The following is a 20156-nucleotide window of genomic DNA, read 5'->3' as shown; positions in this document are numbered from 1 at the left end:
CTCATGGTAGGTGACCCCACACTCCTATATGATACACTCTGTATACAAAGCCCTTATACATGGCCCCTGTACTCATGGTAGGTGACCCCCAGACCCCTATATGATACACTGTGTATACAAGCCCTCAGACATGGCCCCTGTACTCCTGGTTGGTGACCCCAGTCCCCTATATGGTATATGCCGTATACAAGCCCTCAGACATGGCCCCTGTACTCATGGTAGGTGACCCCAGACCCCTATATGGTATACTCTGTATACAAGCCCTCAGACATGGCCCCTGTACTCATGGTAGGTGACCCCCAGACCCCTATATGATACACTGTGTATACAAGCCCTCAGACATGGCCCCTGTACTCCTGGTAGGTGACCCCAGACCCCTATATGATACACTGTGTATACAAGCCCTTATACATGGCCCCTGTACTCATGGTAGGTGACCCCAGACCCCTATATGATACACTGTGTATACAAGCCCTCAGACATGGCCCCTGTACTCATGGTAGGTGACCCCAGACCCCTATATGATACACTGTGTATACAAGCCCTTATACATGGCCCCTGTACTCATGGTAGGTGACCCCAGACCCCTATATGATACACTGTGTATACAAGCCCTCAGACATGGCCCCTGTACTCATGGTAGGTGACCCCAGTCCCCTATATGGTATATGCTGTATACAAGCCCTCAGACATGGCCCCTGTACTCATGGTAGGTGACCCCAGACCCCTATATGGTATATGCTGTATACAAGCCCTCAGACATGGCCCCTGTACTCATGGTAGGTGACCCCAGACCCCTATATGGTATACTCTGTATACAAGCCCTTATACATGGCCCCTGTACTCATGGTAGGTGACCCCAGACCCCTATATGATACACTGTGTATACAAGCCCTCAGACATGGCCCCTGTTCTCATGGTAGGTGACCCCAGACCCCTATATGATACACTCTGTATACAAGCCCTCAGACATGGCCCCTGTACTCATGGTAGGTGACCCCAGACCCCTATATGGTATATGCTGTATACAAGCCCTCAGACATGGCCCCTGTACTCATGGTAGGTGACCCCACACTCCTATATGATACACTCTGTATACAAAGCCCTTATACATGGCCCCTGTACTCATGGTAGGTGACCCCCAGACCCCTATATGATACACTGTGTATACAAGCCCTCAGACATGGCCCCTGTACTCCTGGTAGGTGACCCCAGACCCCTATATGATACACTGTGTATACAAGCCCTCAGACATGGCCCCTGTACTCATGGTAGGTGACCCCAGACCCCTATATGATACACTGTGTATACAAGCCCTTATACATGGCCCCTGTACTCATGGTAGGTGACCCCAGACCCCTATATGATACACTCTGTATACAAGCCCTCAGACATGGCCCCTGTACTCATGGTAGGTGACCCCAGACCCCTATATGGTATATGCTGTATACAAGCCCTCAGACATGGCCCCTGTACTCATGGTAGGTGACCCCAGACCCCTATATGGTATATGCTGTATACAAGCCCTCAGACATGGCCCCTGTACTCATGGTAGGTGACCCCAGACCCCTATATGGTATACTCTGTATACAAGCCCTTATACATGGCCCCTGTACTCATGGTAGGTGACCCCAGACCCCTATATGATACACTCTGTATACAAGCCCTCAGACATGGCCCCTGTACTCATGGTAGGTGACCCCAGACCCCTATATGGTATATGCTGTATACAAGCCCTCAGACATGGCCCCTGTACTCATGGTAGGTGACCCCAGACCCCTATATGATACACTGTGTATACAAGCCCTCAGACATGGCCCCTGTACTCATGGTAGGTGACCCCAGACCCCTATATGGTATACTCTGTATACAAGCCCTCAGACACGGCAGTAAATCCTTCCCCACTCCTCACACTTCCTTCTTCATTCTCTGCACTCGGAACCTTTCTCCCGGGCTTCGGTTTCCTCCGGAGCACATAGATAACTGGACCGGTTTCCATGGTGACCGTGCGGCCTGTCAGCGCTGATAAATCCTTGGCCTGTAGTAGTTATGACTTGCCCAGCGCTGCTTCGCGGGTTCTCGGGTCTCAGGGCCCTTCACAGCGGTCTGGCCCCGCTCCCGGCTCTCAGGGGCCCCCGCCGGCGCCTTCATTATGTGCAGGGTCAGAGCCCCGAGCCCCGGATCCGGGAATACTTCTATTACATCGACCACCAGGGGCAGGTGAGGACGGGGCCACTGTCTGAGGTATAGAAGAAGACTAGAGGTATGACAGAGGAGGTCAGGGGCCCCAGAGTAATCCATACACATGCCCAGGGGCCCCAGAGTAATGTATAGAGGAGGTCAGGGGCCCCAGAGTAATGTATAGAGGAGGTCAGGGGCCCCAGAGTAATGTATAGAGGAGGTCAGGGGCCCCAGAGTAATGTATAGAGGAGGTCAGGGGCCCCAGAGTAACGTATAGAGGAGGTCAGGGGCCCCAGAGTAATGTATAGAGGAGGTCAGGGGCCCCAGAGTAATCCATACACATGCCCAGGGGCCCCAGAGTAATCCATACACATGCCCAGGGGCCCCAGAGTAATGTATAGAGGAGGTCAGGGGCCCCAGAGTAATGTATAGAGGAGGTCAGGGGCCCCAGAGTAATGTATAGAGGAGGTCAGGGGCCCCAGAGTAATGTATAGAGGAGGTCAGGGGCCCCAGAGTAACGTATAGAGGAGGTCAGGGGCCCCAGAGTAACGTATAGAGGAGGTCAGGGGCCCCAGAGTAATGTATAGAGGAGGTCAGGGGCCCCAGAGTAACGTATAGAGGAGGTCAGGGGCCCCAGAGTAATGTATAGAGGAGGTCAGGGGCCCCAGAGTAATGTATAGAGGAGGTCAGGGGCCCCAGAGTAACGTATAGAGGCCAGGGGCCCCAGAGTAATGTATAGAAGAGGTCAGGGGCCCCAGAATAATGTATAGAGGAGGCCAGGGGCCCCAGAGTAATGTATAGAGGAGGTCAGGGGCCCCATAGTAACGTATAGAGGAGGTCAGGGGCCCCAGAGGAATGTATAGAGGAGGTCAGGGGCCCCAGAGTAATGTATAGAGGAGGTCAGGGGCCACAGAGTAACGTATAGAGGAGGTCAGGGGCCGCAGAGTAACGTATAGAGGAGGTCAGGGGCCCCAGAGTAATGTATAGAAGAGGTCAGGGGCCCCAGAATAATGTATAGAGGAGGTCAGGGGCCTCAGAGTGATATATAGAGGAGGTCAGGGGCCCCAGAGTAACGTATAGAGGAGGTCAGGGGCCACAGAGTAACGTATAGAGGAGGTCAGGGGCCCCAGAGTAACGTATAGAGGAGGCCAGGGGCCCCATAGTAACGTATAGAGGAGGTCAGGGGCCCCAGAGTAACGTATAGAGGAGGCCAGGGGCCCCATAGTAACGTATAGAGGAGGTCAGGGGCCACAGAGTAACGTATAGAGGAGGTCAGGGGCCCCAGAGTAACGTATAGAGGAGGCCAGGGGCCCCATAGTAACGTATAGAGGAGGTCAGGGGCCCCAGAGTAATGTATAGAGGAGGTCGGGGGCCCCAGAGTAACGTATAGAGGAGGTCGAGGGCCCCAGAGTAATGTATAGAGGAGGTCGGGGGCCCCAGAGTAATGTATAGAGGAGGTCGGGGGCCCCAGAGTAATGTATAGAGGAGGTCAGGGGCCCCAGAGTAATGTATAGAGGAGGTCAGGGGCCCCAGAGTAATTCATACACATGCCCAGGGGCCCCACAGTAATGTATAGAGGAGGTCAGGGGCCTCAGAGTGATATATAGAGGAGGTCAGGGGCCCCAGAGTAACGTATAGAGGAGGTCAGGGGCCCCAGAGTAACGTATAGAGGAGGTCAGGGGCCCCAGAGTAACGTATAGAGGAGGTCAGGGGCCCCAGAGTAACGTATAGGGGAGGTCAGGGGCCCCAGAGTAACGTATAGGGGAGGTCAGGGGCCCCAGAGTAACGTATAGAGGAGGTCAGGGGCCCCAGAGTAACGTATAGGGGAGGTCAGGGGCCCCAGAGTAACGTATAGAGGAGGTCAGGGGCCCCAGAGTAACGTATGGAGGAGGTCAGGGGCCCCAGAGTAATGTATAGAGGAGGTCGGGGGCCCCAGAGTAATGTATAGAGGAGGTCGGGGGCCCCAGAGTAATGTATAGAGGAGGTCGGGGGCCCCAGAGTAATGTATAGAGGAGGTCAGGGGCCCCAGAGTAATTCATACACATGCCCAGGGGCCCCACAGTAATGTATAGAGGAGGTCAGGGGCCTCAGAGTGATATATAGAGGAGGTCAGGGGCCCCAGAGTAACGTATAGAGGAGGTCAGGGGCCCCAGAGTAACGTATAGAGGAGGTCAGGGGCCCCAGAGTAACGTATAGGGGAGGTCAGGGGCCCCAGAGTAATGTATAGAGGAGGTCAGGGGCCTCAGAGTGATATATAGAGGAGGTCAGGGGCCCCAGAGTAACGTATAGAGGAGGTCAGGGGCCCCAGAGTAACGTATAGAGGAGGTCAGGGGCCCCAGAGGAATGTATAGAGGAGGTCAGGGGCCCCAGAGTAACGTATAGAGGAGGTCAGGGGCCGCAGAGTAACGTATAGAGGAGGTCAGGGGCCGCAGAGTAACGTATAGAGGAGGTCAGGGGCCCCAGAGTAATGTATAGAAGAGGTCAGGGGCCCCAGAATAATGTATAGAGGAGGTCAGGGGCCTCAGAGTGATATATAGAGGAGGTCAGGGGCCCCAGAGTAACGTATAGAGGAGGTCAGGGGCCACAGAGTAACGTATAGAGGAGGTCAGGGGCCCCAGAGTAACGTATAGAGGAGGCCAGGGGCCCCATAGTAACGTATAGAGGAGGTCAGGGGCCCCAGAGTAATGTATAGAGGAGGTCGGGGGCCCCAGAGTAACGTATAGAGGAGGTCGGGGGCCCCAGAGTAATGTATAGAGGAGGTCGGGGGCCCCAGAGTAATGTATAGAGGAGGTCGGGGGCCCCAGAGTAATGTATAGAGGAGGTCGGGGGCCCCAGAGTAATGTATAGAGGAGGTCAGGGGCCCCAGAGTAATTCATACACATGCCCAGGGGCCCCACAGTAATGTATAGAGGAGGTCAGGGGCCTCAGAGTGATATATAGAGGAGGTCAGGGGCCCCAGAGTAACGTATAGAGGAGGTCAGGGGCCCCAGAGTAACGTATAGAGGAGGTCAGGGGCCCCAGAGTAACGTATAGAGGAGGTCAGGGGCCCCAGAGTAACGTATAGGGGAGGTCAGGGGCCCCAGAGTAACGTATAGAGGAGGTCAGGGGCCCCAGAGTAACGTATAGGGGAGGTCAGGGGCCCCAGAGTAACGTATAGAGGAGGTCAGGGGCCCCAGAGTAACGTATGGAGGAGGTCAGGGGCCCCAGAGTAACGTATAGAGGAGGTCAGGGGCCCCAGAGTAACGTATAGAGGAGGTCAGGGGCCCCAGAGTAACGTATAGAGGAGGTCAGGGGCCCCAGAGTAACGTATAGAGGAGGTCAGGGGCCCCAGAGTAACGTATAGAGGAGGTCAGGGGCCCCAGAGTAACGTATAGAGGAGGTCAGGGGCCCCATAGTAACGTATAGAGGAGGTCAGGGGCCCCAGAGGAATGTATAGAGGAGGTCAGGGGCCCCAGAGTAACGTATAGAGGAGGTCAGGGGCCCCAGAGTAACGTATAGAGGAGGTCAGGGGCCCCAGAGTAACGTATAGAGGAGGTCAGGGGCCCCAGAGTAACGTATAGGGGAGGTCAGGGGCCCCAGAATAATGTATAGAGGAGGTCAGGGGCCTCAGAGTGATATATAGAGGAGGTCAGGGGCCCCAGAGTAACGTATAGAGGAGGTCAGGGGCCACAGAGTAACGTATAGAGGAGGTCAGGGGCCCCAGAGTAACGTATAGAGGAGGCCAGGGGCCCCATAGTAACGTATAGAGGAGGTCAGGGGCCCCAGAGTAATGTATAGAGGAGGTCGGGGGCCCCAGAGTAACGTATAGAGGAGGTCGGGGGCCCCAGAGTAACGTATAGAGGAGGTCGGGGGCCCCAGAGTAATGTATAGAGGAGGTCGGGGGCCCCAGAGTAATGTATAGAGGAGGTCGGGGGCCCCAGAGTAATGTATAGAGGAGGTCAGGGGCCCCAGAGTAATTCATACACATGCCCAGGGGCCCCACAGTAATGTATAGAGGAGGTCAGGGGCCTCAGAGTGATATATAGAGGAGGTCAGGGGCCCCAGAGTAACGTATAGAGGAGGTCAGGGGCCCCAGAGTAACGTATAGAGGAGGTCAGGGGCCCCAGAGTAACGTATAGGGGAGGTCAGGGGCCCCAGAGTAACGTATAGAGGAGGCCAGGGGCCCCAGAGTAACGTATAGAGGAGGCCAGGGGCCCCAGAGTAACGTATAGAGGAGGCCAGGGGCCCCAGAGTAACGTATAGAGGAGGTCAGGGGCCCCAGAGTAACGTATAGTGGAGGTCAGGGGCCCCAGAGTAACGTATAGAGAAGGTCAGGGGCCCCAGAGTAACGTATAGAGGAGGTCAGGGGCCCCAGAGTAACGTATAGAGGAGGTCAGGGGCCCCAGAGTAACGTATAGAGGAGGTCAGGGGCCCCAGAGTAACGTATAGAGGAGGTCAGGGGCCCCAGAGTAACGTATAGAGGAGGTCAGGGGCCCCAGAGTAACGTATAGAGGAGGTCAGGGGCCCCAGAGTAACGTATAGAGGAGGTCAGGGGCCCCAGAGTAACGTATAGGGGAGGTCAGGGGCCCCAGAGTAACGTATAGGGGAGGCCAGGGGCCCCAGAGTAACGTATAGAGGAGGCCAGGGGCCCCAGAGTAACGTATAGAGGAGGCCAGGGGCCCCAGAGTAACGTATAGAGGAGGTCAGGGGCCCCAGAGTAACGTATAGAGGAGGTCAGGGGCCCCAGAGTAACGTATAGAGGAGGTCAGGGGCCCCAGAGTAACGTATAGAGGAGGCCAGGGGCCCCAGAGTAACGTATAGAGGAGGCCAGGGGCCCCAGAGTAACGTATAGAGGAGGTCAGGGGCCCCAGAGTAACGTATAGAGGAGGTCAGGGGCCCCAGAGTAACGTATAGAGGAGGTCAGGGGCCCCAGAGTAACGTATAGAGGAGGTCAGGGGCCCCAGAGTAACGTATAGAGGAGGTCAGGGGCCCCAGAGTAACGTATAGGGGAGGCCAGGGGCCCCAGAGTAACGTATAGAGGAGGCCAGGGGCCCCAGAGTAACGTATAGAGGAGGCCAGGGGCCCCAGAGTAACGTATAGAGGAGGTCAGGGGCCCCAGAGTAACGTATAGAGGAGGTCAGGGGCCCCAGAGTAACGTATAGAGGAGGTCAGGGGCCCCAGAGTAACGTATAGAGGAGGCCAGGGGCCCCAGAGTAACGTATAGAGGAGGCCAGGGGCCCCAGAGTAACGTATAGAGGAGGTCAGGGGCCCCAGAGTAACGTATAGAGGAGGTCAGGGGCCCCAGAGTAACGTATAGAGGAGGCCAGGGGCCCCAGAGTAACGTATAGAGGAGGCCAGGGGCCCCAGAGTAACGTATAGAGGAGGTCAGGGGCCCCAGAGTAACGTATAGAGGAGGTCAGGGGCCCCAGAGTAACGTATAGAGGAGGTCAGGGGCCCCAGAGTAACGTATAGAGGAGGTCAGGGGCCCCAGAGGAATGTATAGAGGAGGTCAGGGGCCCCAGAGGAACGTATAGAGGAGGTCAGGGGCCCCAGAGGAACGTATAGAGGAGGTCAGGGGCCCCAGAGGAACGTATAGAGGAGGTCAGGGGCCCCAGAGGAACGTATAGAGGAGGCCAGGGGCCCCAGAGTAACGTATAGAGGAGGTCAGGGGCCCCAGAGGAATGTATAGAGGAGGTCAGGGGCCCCCGAGGAATGTATAGGGGAGGTCAGGGGCCCCAGAGTAACGTATAGGGGAGGTCAGGGGCCCCAGAGTAACGTATAGAGGAGGTCAGGGGCCCCAGAGTAACGTATAGAGGAGGTCAGGGGCCCCAGAGTAACGTATAGAGGAGGTCAGGGGCCCCAGAGTAACGTATAGAGGAGGCCAGGGGCCCCAGAGTAACGTATAGAGGAGGCCAGGGGCCCCAGAGTAACGTATAGAGGAGGCCAGGGGCCCCAGAGTAACGTATAGAGGAGGTCAGGGGCCCCAGAGTAACGTATAGAGGAGGTCAGGGGCCCCAAAAGAGGAGTGCAGGTTTATAGTAATGCCAGAATGAGGGCCCCCAATGTATTAGACTCCTCAGCACTGACATTCCACCACCAGGAGGCGCTCTGCGGTTTTGCAGATCGGGGAGGTCACCGGTGTCACTAAGATCTGCACATGATGACGTTCTCCAACCCCAGGTCCAATATGTGACATGTGGGAGGGGCAGAAAAGACAGATGGGAAGAAACGTGCTTTCTCTTCCTGAGCCCTCAGCAGTGGTCTCCAGTGTAGTGCGAGGTCTCCTGGTCATGGCACTGCCGGACATCACCACTTGTCACACACCGAGAGGGGGAGAATCCATCACCGCACAGATCTGACTTTATCACTCCTATAGATCACTAAGTGTCTAGGCCGAGACGTCAGCGCTGCTCAATGCTGTGTGACCTGGTGGTTGTCAGAACAAGGATGGACTAGAATGACAGTAAGAGGTGCGAGGAGGAGGCGACCACTGCAAGGGGGGGGGGGGGTCGTCTGAGCAGAAGAATGGGGTCTAGTCATCCAGTCTGTACTACAAGTGACATTGTCACATCTCAAGTCAAGGGTAGCAAACAGTGCGGACACAGCCCAGCAGAAGGGGTTAAACACCACATTGGGCTACGAGCCATACATCCAACTACAGGAGATCACTGACCTCACCAATCTACAGGATATCAGGGTGCACAGCAAGATGGCAATGGAGGCCGGAATAGAGGTCTATTCTCTACAGTGAGGGGTCCTGGTATTGGAGGTCTATCCTCTATAGTGAGGGGTCCTGGTATTGGAGGTCTATCCTCTATAGTGGGGGGTCCTGGTATTGGAGGTCTATCCTCTATAGTGAGGGGTCCTGGTATTGGAGGTCTATTCTCTACAGTGAGGGTTCCTGGTATTGGAGGTCTATTCTCTACAGTGAGGAGTCCTGGTATTGGAGGTCTATTCTCTACAGTGAGGGGTCCTGGTATTGGAGGTCTATCCTCTATAGTGAGGAGTCCTGGTATTGGAGGTCTATCCTCTATAGTGAGGAGTCCTGGTATTGGAGGTCTATCCTCTATAGTGAGGGGTCCTGGTATTGGAGGTCTATCCTCTATAGTGAGGGGTCCTGGTATTGGAGGTCTATCCTCTATAGTGAGGGGTCCTGGTATTGGAGGTCTATCCTCCTCTATAGTGAGGGGTCCTGGTATTGGAGGTCTATCCTCTATAGTGAGGGGTCCTGGTATTGGAGGTCTATCCTCTATAGTGGGGGGTCCTGGTATTGGAGGTCTATCCTCTACAGTGAGGAGTCCTGGTATTGGAGGTCTATCCTCTACAGTGAGGAGTCCTGGTATTGGAGGTCTATCCTCTATAGTGAGGGGTCCTGGTATTGTAGGTCTATCCTCTATAGTGAGGGGTCCTGGTATTGGAGGTCTATCCTCTATAGTGGGGGGTCCTGGTATTGGAGGTCTATCCTCTATATAGTGAGGAGTCCTGGTATTGGAGGTCTATCCTCTATAGTGAGGGGTCCTGGTATTGGAGGTCTATCCTCTATAGTGAGGAGTCCTGGTATTGTAGGTCTATCCTCTATAGTGAGGGGTCCTGGTATTGGAGGTCTATCCTCTATAGTGGGGGGTCCTGGTATTGGAGGTCTATCCTCTATATAGTGAGGAGTCCTGGTATTGGAGGTCTATCCTCTACAGTGAGGGGTCCTGGTATTGGAGGTCTGTCTTCTATAGTGAGGGGTCCTGGTATTGGAGGTCTATCCTCTATATAGTGAGGAGTCCTGGTATTGGAGGTCTATCCTCTATAGTGAGGAGTCCTGGTATTGGAGGTCTATCCTCTATAGTGGGGGGTCCTGGTATTGGAGGTCCATCCTCTATAGTGGGGGGTCCTGGTATTGGAGGTCTATCCTCTATAGTGAGGGGTCCTGGTATTGGAGGTCCATCCTCTATAGTGAGGGGTCCTGGTATTGGAGGTCTATCCTCTATAGTGAGGGGTCCTGGTATTGGAGGTCTATCCTCTATAGTGGGGGGTCCTGGTATTGGAGGTCTATCCTCTATAGTGGGGGGTCCTGGTATTGGAGGTCTATCCTCTATAGTGAGGAGTCCTGGTATTGGAGGTCTATCCTCTATAGTGAGGGGTCCTGGTATTGGAGGTCTATCCTCTATAGTGGGGGGTCCTGGTATTGGAGGTCTGTCCTCTATGTAGTGAGGAGTCCTGGTATTGGAGGTCTGTCCTCTATGTAGTGAGGAGTCCTGGTATTGGAGGTCTATCCTCTATATAGTGAGGAGTCCTGGTATTGGAGGTCTATCCTCTATGTAGTGAGGAGTCCTGGTATTGGAGGTCTATCCTCTATGTAGTGAGGAGTCCTGGTATTGGAGGTCTATCCTCTATGTAGTGAGGGGTCCTGGTATTGGAGGTCTATCCTCTATAGTGAGGGGTCCTGGTATTGGAGGTCTATCCTCTATAGTGAGGGGTCCTGGTATTGGAGGTCTATCCTCTATAGTGAGGGGTCCTGGTATTGGAGGTCTATCCTCTATGTAGTGAGGGGTCCTGGTATTGGAGGTCTATCCTCTATAGTGAGGGGTCCTGGTATTGGAGGTCTATCCTCTATAGTGAGGGGTCCTGGTATTGGAGGTCTATCCTCTATGTAGTGAGGGGTCCTGGTATTGGAGGTCTATCCTCTATGTAGTGAGGAGTCCTGGTATTGGAGGTCTATCCTCTATAGTGAGGGGTCCTGGTATTGGAGGTCTATCCTCTATATAGTGAGGGGTCCTGGTATTGGAGGTCTATCCTCTATAGTGAGGGGTCCTGGTATTGGAGGTCTATCCTCTATAGTGAGGGGTCCTGGTATTGGAGGTCTATCCTCTATGTAGTGAGGGGTCCTGGTATTGGAGGTCTATCCTCTATAGTGAGGGGTCCTGGTATTGGAGGTCTATCCTCTATAGTGAGGGGTCCTGGTATTGGAGGTCTATCCTCTATGTAGTGAGGGGTCCTGGTATTGGAGGTCTATCCTCTATGTAGTGAGGGGTCCTGGTATTGGAGGTCTGTCCTCTATATAGTGAGGGGTCCTGGTATTGGAGGTCTATTCTCTATAGTGAGGGGTCCTGGTATTGGAGGTCTATCCTCTATATAGTGAGGGGTCCTGGTATTGGAGGTCTATCCTCTATAGTGAGGGGTCCTGGTATTGGAGGTCTATCCTCTATAGTGAGGAGTCCTGGTATTGGAGGTCTATCCTCTATATAGTGAGGAGTCCTGGTATTGGAGGTCTATCCTCTATAGTGAGGGGTCCTGGTATTGGAGGTCTATTCTCTATAGTGAGGAGTCCTGGTATTGGAGGTCTATCCTCTATAGTGAGGGGTCCTGGTATTGGAGGTCTATCCTCTATAGTGAGGGGTCCTGGTATTGGAGGTCTATCCTCTATGTAGTGAGGGGTCCTGGTATTGGAGGTCTATCCTCTATAGTGAGGGGTCCTGGTATTGGAGGTCTATCCTCTATAGTGAGGGGTCCTGGTATTGGAGGTCTATCCTCTATAGTGAGGGGTCCTGGTATTGGAGGTCTATCCTCTATGTAGTGAGGAGTCCTGGTATTGGAGGTCTATCCTCTATATAGTGAGGGGTCCTGGTATTGGAGGTCTATCCTCTATATAGTGAGGGGTCCTGGTATTGGAGGTCTATCCTCTATAGTGAGGGGTCCTGGTATTGGAGGTCTATCCTCTATGTAGTGAGGAGTCCTGGTATTGGAGGTCTATCCTCTATAGTGAGGGGTCCTGGTATTGGAGGTCTATCCTCTATAGTGAGGGGTCCTGGAATGGAGGTCTGTCCTCTATGTAGTGAGGAGTCCTGGTATTGGAGGTCTATCCTCTATAGTGAGGGGTCCTGGTATTGGAGGTCTATCCTCTATAGTGAGGGGTCCTGGAATGGAGGTCTATCCTCTATAGTGGGGGGGTCCTGGTATTGGAGGTCTATCCTCTATATCCTCCATAGTATTGCTTTTGTGTAGGATACAGTGGTAGCTGGAGATTGGTCTGGAGACCTCGTGGACATCACCATGGAGAGGTCTTCACTCCGGTCCTGGTATGATGGTTTGGGGTGATATAATGTACAATATTCGGACCCCCCCCCCAGTCTATATTTCGGGTGCACTCACAGCTCGGGGTTACATTGATTTGGTGCTGGTCCAGTAGTGCGGCCGTTTCTGTGTCCCAGGAGATGTTTTTCCTCAGGACCTCACCATTCATGGTCCTGATGTTCCTGGTGTTACTATGAGCAGCCTGAACGTGTCACCGCGACCTGCGGCCTCTCCGGACTTGTCTCCATTGGTCGGCCATTGTATAGGGCGCGGTCAGCAGACAATCCGCCCCCCAAGTACAGTCAGTGAGACATAACAATCCTGACAAGCATTAATACCCTCATAGAGAGCCGGCCGGGGTGTGTAAGTGCGGGGACTCCTGCGGGGGGCGCTCACACTCTACACTACTCATCACTTACATACCAGTTACACATCTCTGCAGCCGGTGACCTCCAGGCTTCTCCCTCCTGGTGCTCAGGGTTGAGGAGGAGACGTTAGGTCCTGACTTGGTCGTTGGGTAATTCTTCCTTTTTGTCTTCCAGCTCTTCCTTGATGACGCCAAAGTCAAGAACTTCATCACCTGCTTTAAAGGTAGAGTGCGGGGTGTGCGGCCGAGTGTGAACAGACGGGCGGTCGGGGCATTTTCTGACCTTAAGATAATTGTAATGGAATAAAACTTAATTAGAAAAAACAGCGCCACCTAATGGATGGGTCATTAATGCATGGAAAAGCAGCAGCAGCAGCAGCTCCACCTACTGCCCAAGTGCTATAGTGCAATAGAATGGACAACCGAAGGGCAGGAAACGGCTCCCCCCGGTGGCTTACGGTGCATGTGACGGTAGTACAGGGTGTGTCGCAACCTACACTAGTGCGGAGCAGCCGGCGCTGTCGTGTTCTCTCCGCAGGGTGCACAGATCTCCGTAAATTCTTAGGGAGCGTTCACACTACCGTCGGTGTCCGACAGGTAGTGTCCGCTCCGTGACAGATTTTGAGCGGACACTACCTGTCGGACACCGACGGTAGTGTGAACGCCCCCTTACTAGTAATACATGTGTGGAGATCTGTGATAGGCTGACGTGCGGTCATGTGACTGTCCTGCATCCCTTACTGCTTTTTTACAGACTCGGGACCCTCAAAGACTTGGTTCACATATGTGCCTGGGTTTCCTTTTGGGGGGTCTGCAAACCATGTCCTATGAGGAGCGGCTAAAAGAACTGGGACTGTTTAGTTTGCAGAAGAGAAGGCTGAGGGGAGATTTAATAGCAGTCTACAAATATCTGAAAAGTAGTCACAGTGCAGAGGGATCTCCCCTATTCTCATTAGCACAAGGAAGTACAAGAAGCAATGGGATGAAACGAAAGGGAAAGAGATACAGATTAGACATTAGGAAAAACTTTCTGACAGTGAGGGGAGTGAGAGAGTGGAATAGGCTGCCACGGGAGGTGGTGGGCGCTCCATCAATGGAAATCTTCAAGCGGAATCTGGAGAAACATATAGCTGGGATGATTTAGGAAAACCTGCACTCGCAGGGGGTTGGACCCGATAGCCCTTGAGGTCCCTTCCAACTCTACCATAAAAAGAAAAAAAGAAAAGGGTCTGCTCTGTTCTGCTGATGGTCTCCTCCCATGATCTGTTCTGCTGATGGTCTCCTCCCATGTTCTGTTCTGCTGATGGTCTCCTCCCATGATCTTTTTGCTTCAGGTCCTTCCACAACATGATTAGATTAAGGCCAGGACTGTGACTTCACCATTTCCAGAATTGTTTGACCTTCCTTCTTAGCGTGCCTCAGGTTCTCAGGGTTGTCTCTTCTGCCTGGTCTCTTGAGGTTCGGCTCACAGACCGCTGTCCTGACATTTCTGAGCTCTTTGTCCTATTGATGATGGTGCGGCAATCTCCTCCGTCCACAGAACGTTGTTCCACTCACCTTCCGGCTTGTCCAGGTGATCTTTATCCGCCGTGTTCTTCGTCTTTCTTCTCGCCATCCTGACCTGCTCACCACTCTTGGTCAGTGTCCTCCTGATGGTCACCTTGTGGTCAGACTTCTCCATCTTGCTCCTGGTGTGATCTGTGTTGATAACCCCTCCTGGAGGGGGATATAATGGTCTGCTCCATTTGCACACCATCTGTCTGTCTGTGGATTGGTTTAGTCCAGGCTCTTTATAGATTTCCAGCCTGAGGAGCCTCAACAAGTCTCCTTGTGAGGTCCTGGGGAATCTCCTTAGCTCACGCCATGATCCCCTCCTATATACCTGCTGTGAGGATCAGACTTTATAGATCCCTGTTCTGCACATACAACATGTCTCCTGCTGCTCTTAACGGGATCCTATCAGACAGACACAATTTTTTGTAGGTACCTGTACCTACCACGCGTTGTAGGCCATAACACGATGTGAGGAGTCCGCTTGTTATAAATCAGTGTAGAGTTTAATTAAAATCTTGAAGGAAAACACAGGAACAGAAATATCAGTCAATGTCTGAGTAGTTTCCATCTGCAGAGAAGTTAGATTGCTTCATCTGGATATCCTGTAGTTACAGCTTGGCTCATCCTTGTCATCTGGTTGGTGGACTTGGGCTGGTCACGACGTCCTTCATGACTGATCACCGGCCAGGGTCACCCACTCTGGTCTTCCCAAAGACAGACTCCGACATGTGTATTTCTTACTCCTTTATATTCATGAGAGTGGTGTTACCTTTCATCTTATTGCTATGTAAGCAGATGTCTAACCTAGAATACTCTATCCGCACCCAGAATATAGCAGTGTGATGGCAGTAGAGTTTATAATATTTAACATTCCCCCTTTTGAGAGTGAAATATCTCCGATAAATGTCATACGACAATATTCATACAATTACATTATATCTTCTTTCTGAATACTGGAACTTAATTTTCATTAATTGTCCACATAACAATAATTTCATCCATTTGCAATACATTTTGACATTAATGAATGTTATGGTAAGTGTGATGAAAGATGAAGACAATTTGATACACGTCTATGTCAATTTGATACACATCTACCCTACACCTAATGATGGCTCGCTCATCATCTTCTTCCATCATAATAGAAGGCTTTCCACAAATCTAGTTCTTGACTTAGAGTCCTTTATAGATTTCCTCCATGTTGTGCAGATATTATAACATTGTCCATTACAGTTCATATTGAGAAGATATTGATAGAACAACAAGTCCATATGTTTCACTTCACCAAGACACAGACTGTAGAGGGGGTTTCCTTCTGTAATTACCTCGACCGCCTGTCACTTACTTTATTCAATTCTTTGTGGCCACAGCCCTGACTTAGCTGCTCATGAGTCCAGTGATGTATCTGCTGCTCTGAGGGGGGAGGGGCTAAGTGCAGGGGAGTGAGCCTGTGTATCTAGCTATTCCTGTGTCTACACCACACATGACCTAGCTCCCTGCTCTCAGATAAAGGAGGGGGGGAAATGAGTGCTGCTTTCTTATATAAAACAGTCTAAATCCGAGTGGGCTAAAGGACCTGGTCCCTCTGCTCACTAGGATTTAGCCGGCTCTATATAGAACAAGCTAAATCCAAGTGTTATAGGACCTTTGATGACATCACAGGCCCTTCAGTCGTCCCATAGCATCACGCTATGGTGGGCGGAGCTACACGCTAATTTGGGGGCGAGGCTAAACGGGAGGTAGTTGGACAGTGTGGCTTTGCATATAAAACTCCGCCCACCAATTGACGTTGAAAAAACAGGAAGAAAGAAGTCTTTGCAGCAGTGAAGACTGGTGAGCAAGGGACATGGGAATAGCCCTTTAAGGTTCAGTCCTGGAATCTCAGTCTCTTGGATACACAATATCAGTGTTCTGGGTTTTATCATTCAGAACCCTTCTGCTCACCAAACAACTTGAAGTCTTGAAATAGAGAAGATTCCACCGACCATTGATAAGGAACAATCTTATATCTGTCCAGTCATCGGCTGGTCACAGGATCCAACCTCCAGCAATCATTATTAAGCACAGTCCTTGGCATAAGCTTAAGCATATAGTCTCATACCTTCAGGTTATTTTTCCCAATAACTTCTTCTTCTTGTAACTGTCAAAGTCTTTTATTAACATTTGATATCAAACTTTCTCATAATCTTGGACTTGATTGGAGAGAGGTTTTCTTTCCCTAATAACTAAGCCAAACTCGGGAATTACCTAAACTCTAATATCACAGTGTCCCGTACCATTCATCTATGTATCAGACTCCTCTTTATATTGTATCAGTAGTCATAACTGACTTATCAAAATATTCATATTTCTATCAAACTTGAATACAGTAATATATAAACATCATGTATCAACATATATCTCTTTCTATCTCTATGTATGTATATATATGTGCGCTTTACTTGTGATGACAGATTCCATCATAACTCTGTAATATAATGTGATCTCATTATTACCATTCTATAGACAATCACTATATTTAGTCTTTAGTTATCACCAATAACACTAGACCTATGTTCCTATATGGATGTGTTCTTATACTTCTCATAGTCCTACAGTTTAGTCACTTGATTTTCCTTTTTAATAAGAAATAATTTTATTTTGAACATTCCTTTATGAGCTATCATTGTGTTCTTTATCTGAGACATAATATTATCCTTTATTCATAGAAACGTATGTGACTAAAGATTACATTCCCCGTCACATTTGTTACCGCTGCCACCTCGCTCCTTCACAGACTCCTGTCACCAAGAATAGAGACGACACTCATGACTCTGATCAGGAGCAAATGTAAAAATACATTATTTTTAAACATAACTACATGTATTCTTGTATACTGGCTGTGTGTGAGCACCAGATATATATGAAGCATAAACCTTTCAGTATGTCACATCCTATAATCAGAAGTTTGAAGAATAAACCAGACAATCTCTCTTGATATCCCATATTCTTTGATAATATTCTGATACTTCTCCTTTCATGGATAAACCTTTTATTATTTGTCAGGTTTGAACAAATCTATATAAGCTTTCTGTATCTTCTTTGTCCAAATCTCCTTCTTCCTACAGAAACGTCACCACCTGATATTCCAGTGCAGCCGTCGCCTTTCCTCCGCTCATGTGACTTACACAATCACTTGGTTTTCCTGTAGCTATAAATATATCAGATTCCTTCTGATGGATTTCTAATATATTTCCTGATTTCCCGATATAATATAGAGGATCACATAAGATAAAGAATAGGAATAGACGTCTCTTACATGTATTATATTTCTTCCTTATTGGATGCATCCTGATTTTCTTAGGCCTATTTGTGACATCACAGATCTGCAGTATACACCAGTCCACACATAACACTTATACTGACCAGCCCATCGGGGGTCACAGGTCACAGTGTGTCGCTGTCAATCAGCTGACCACATGAACGGACACTGATTCACAGTAAGAGCTCCATGCCTAGTCACATGCTGTCATACACAATGCATTATACAGTCATGGCCAGAAGTTTTGAGAATGATACAAATATTAATTGTTACAAAGTCTACTGCTTCAGTTGTTCTAATGGCAATTTGCATCTACTCCAGAATGTTATACAGAGTGATCAGCTTAACAGCAATTACTTACAAAGTCAATATTTGCCTAGAAAATGAACTTTATCCCCCAAAACACATTTCAACATCATTGCAGCCCTGCCTTAAAAGGACCAGCTAACAGCGTTTCAGTGATTGCTCCAGTAATACAGGTGTGGGTGTTGATGAGGACAGGGCTGGAGATCAATCTGTCATGATTAAGTAAGTAAGAATGACACCACTGGACACTATAAAAGGAGGCTGGTGCTTGGCATCATTGTTTCTCTTCTGTTAACCATGGTTATCTCTAAAGAAACACGTGCAGTCATCATTGCACTGCACAAAAATGGCCTAACAGGGAAGAGTATCACAGCTAGAAAGATTGCACCTCAGTCACCAATCTATCACATCATCAAGAACTTCAAGGAGAGAGGTTCCATTGTTGGCAAAAAGGCTCCAGGGCGCCCAAGAAAGACCAGCAAGCGCCAGGACCGTCTCTTAAAAGTGTTTCAGCTGCGGGATCGGGCTACCAGCAGTGCAGAGCTTGCTCAGGAATGGCAGCAGGCAGGTGTGAGTGCATCTGCACGCACTGTGAGACTGCGGAGACTCTTGGAACAAGGCCTGGTCTCAAGGAGGGCAGCAAAGAAGCCACTTCTCTCCAGAAAACACATCAGGGACGGACTGATATTCTGCAGAAGGTCCAGGGAGTGACTGCTGAGGACTGGGGGAAAGTCATTTTCTCTGATGAATCCCCTTTTCGATTGTTTGGGACATCTGGAGAACAGCTTATTGGGAGAAGAGGAGGTGAGCGCTACCACTAGTCTTGTCTCATGCCAACTGTAAAGCATCCTGAAACCATTCATGTGTGGGGTGGCTTCTCAGCCAAGGGAATCGGCTCTCACAGTCTCGCCTAAAAACACAGCCATGAATACAGAATGGGACCAGAATGTCCTCCAAGATCAACTTCTCCCAACCCTCCAAGAGCAGTTTGGCCATCAACAATGCCTTCTCCAGCATGATGGAGCACCTTGCCATAAAGCAAAGGGGAGAACTAAATGGCTCAGGGAACAAAACAGAGAGATTTTGGGTCCATGGCCTGGAAACTCCCCAGATCTTAATCCCATTGAGAACTTGTGGTCAATCATCAAGAGACGGGTGGCCAAACAAAAACCTACAAATTCTGACAAAATGCAAGCATTGATTGTGCAAGAATGGAGGGCTATCAGTCAGGATTTGGTGCAGAAGGTGATTGAGAGCTGCCAGGGAGAATTGTAGAGGTCCTGAAGAAGAAGAAGGGGCAACACTGCAAATATTACACCGCTGCACTAACTCCTTCTAACTGTCACTATAAGCTTTTATTACTCAGAATATGATTGCAATTCTATTTCTGTATGTGATAAAAACATCTGACAAACACACAGAAACCAGAGGGAGCAGATCATGTGACGAGAGGAGATTTGTGGCAGTCTCAGAACTTTTGGGCATGACTGTACATGAAAATACTAAAAACATGCCTAAGGTAAGTTATAACTTCTATCACTTTATCATGTATTGTTATTAGTCACACCATATTAATCTGTTTATCACATTTAATATCCAGACACTCCATGTATTCTTTTGGCTATAAGGAAGGAATGATAAATGAATGGACATCACTGATTGAACGGCTGCATTGCTCCATATATGACCTATGTGAAGAGAAAAAATAGATAAACTTTAGCAAAAACCAAAGTGATACAATAATGAATGTAACCATTGGCAAGCTTAATAACTTTATGGACTCCTAATACTATCTGATCATATTCATATATTGTATAGAACATGTCCCTGCTCTCCCTGCACCCAGAGAGTGGCCTATGGCAGAAAGATATCACCACACATCAGAGTGAGATCAACATACTTGACTCTCTCTCTCTCTCTCTCTCTCTCTCTCTCTCTCTCTCTCTCTCTCTCTCTCTCTCTCTCTCTCTCTCTCTCTCTCTCTCTCTCTCTATATCTATATATATATATATATATATATAATCCATAGTATTATTCACAATAGCATAATTAGGATTGATTTATAAACCTCATAACATAACCATGTGGCTTATACCTGATCATTGGACTTCTCATATAGAACGGATTTCTCCTTATATAGCCAGATAGTACATAAGTAACCCTCAGTAGGCCGCCATTCCTTCAGAGATACTTTTACATTCGCCCCCTGACTTTCCTGTCAGTCACATCCCACAATAACTCCAACAGGTCATGAGATTGCCAAGCTTGCCCTTCTCCTAACAATATGAGGCAGCTCAGATCTCACTGGGTGACTGGGAAGATCGGACATCTTGGAGACACCTGGTCCATTCTCAGATACAATCTTTGGACTATCAGTAGCAATAGGTTTGGCTGATCCAATTTCTC

At 50.0% G+C, this 20156-nt stretch overlaps 1 protein-coding gene across 1 annotated transcript in view; it reads left to right on the top strand.

Moving 5' to 3' along the window:
* The first annotated feature begins 2010 nt into the window (after positions 1-2010).
* The window catches only part of C4H8orf82 (chromosome 4 C8orf82 homolog), a 30127-nt gene continuing 11981 nt past the window's right edge, over positions 2011-20156 (top strand). Inside the window, exons 1-2 of the mRNA XM_075272037.1 lie at positions 2011-2220; positions 12765-12813. Coding sequence (XP_075128138.1) covers positions 2050-2220; positions 12765-12813 — 220 coding nt within the window. The 5' untranslated portion in view covers positions 2011-2049. The remainder of the gene's footprint in view (positions 2221-12764; positions 12814-20156) is intronic.

Source organism: Leptodactylus fuscus, chromosome 4, assembly GCF_031893055.1.
Source record: "Leptodactylus fuscus isolate aLepFus1 chromosome 4, aLepFus1.hap2, whole genome shotgun sequence".
NCBI lineage: Eukaryota > Metazoa > Chordata > Amphibia > Anura > Leptodactylidae > Leptodactylus > Leptodactylus fuscus.
Note: the sequence above shows the minus strand (reverse complement) of the source record. Positions and strands in the feature narration are given on the sequence as shown.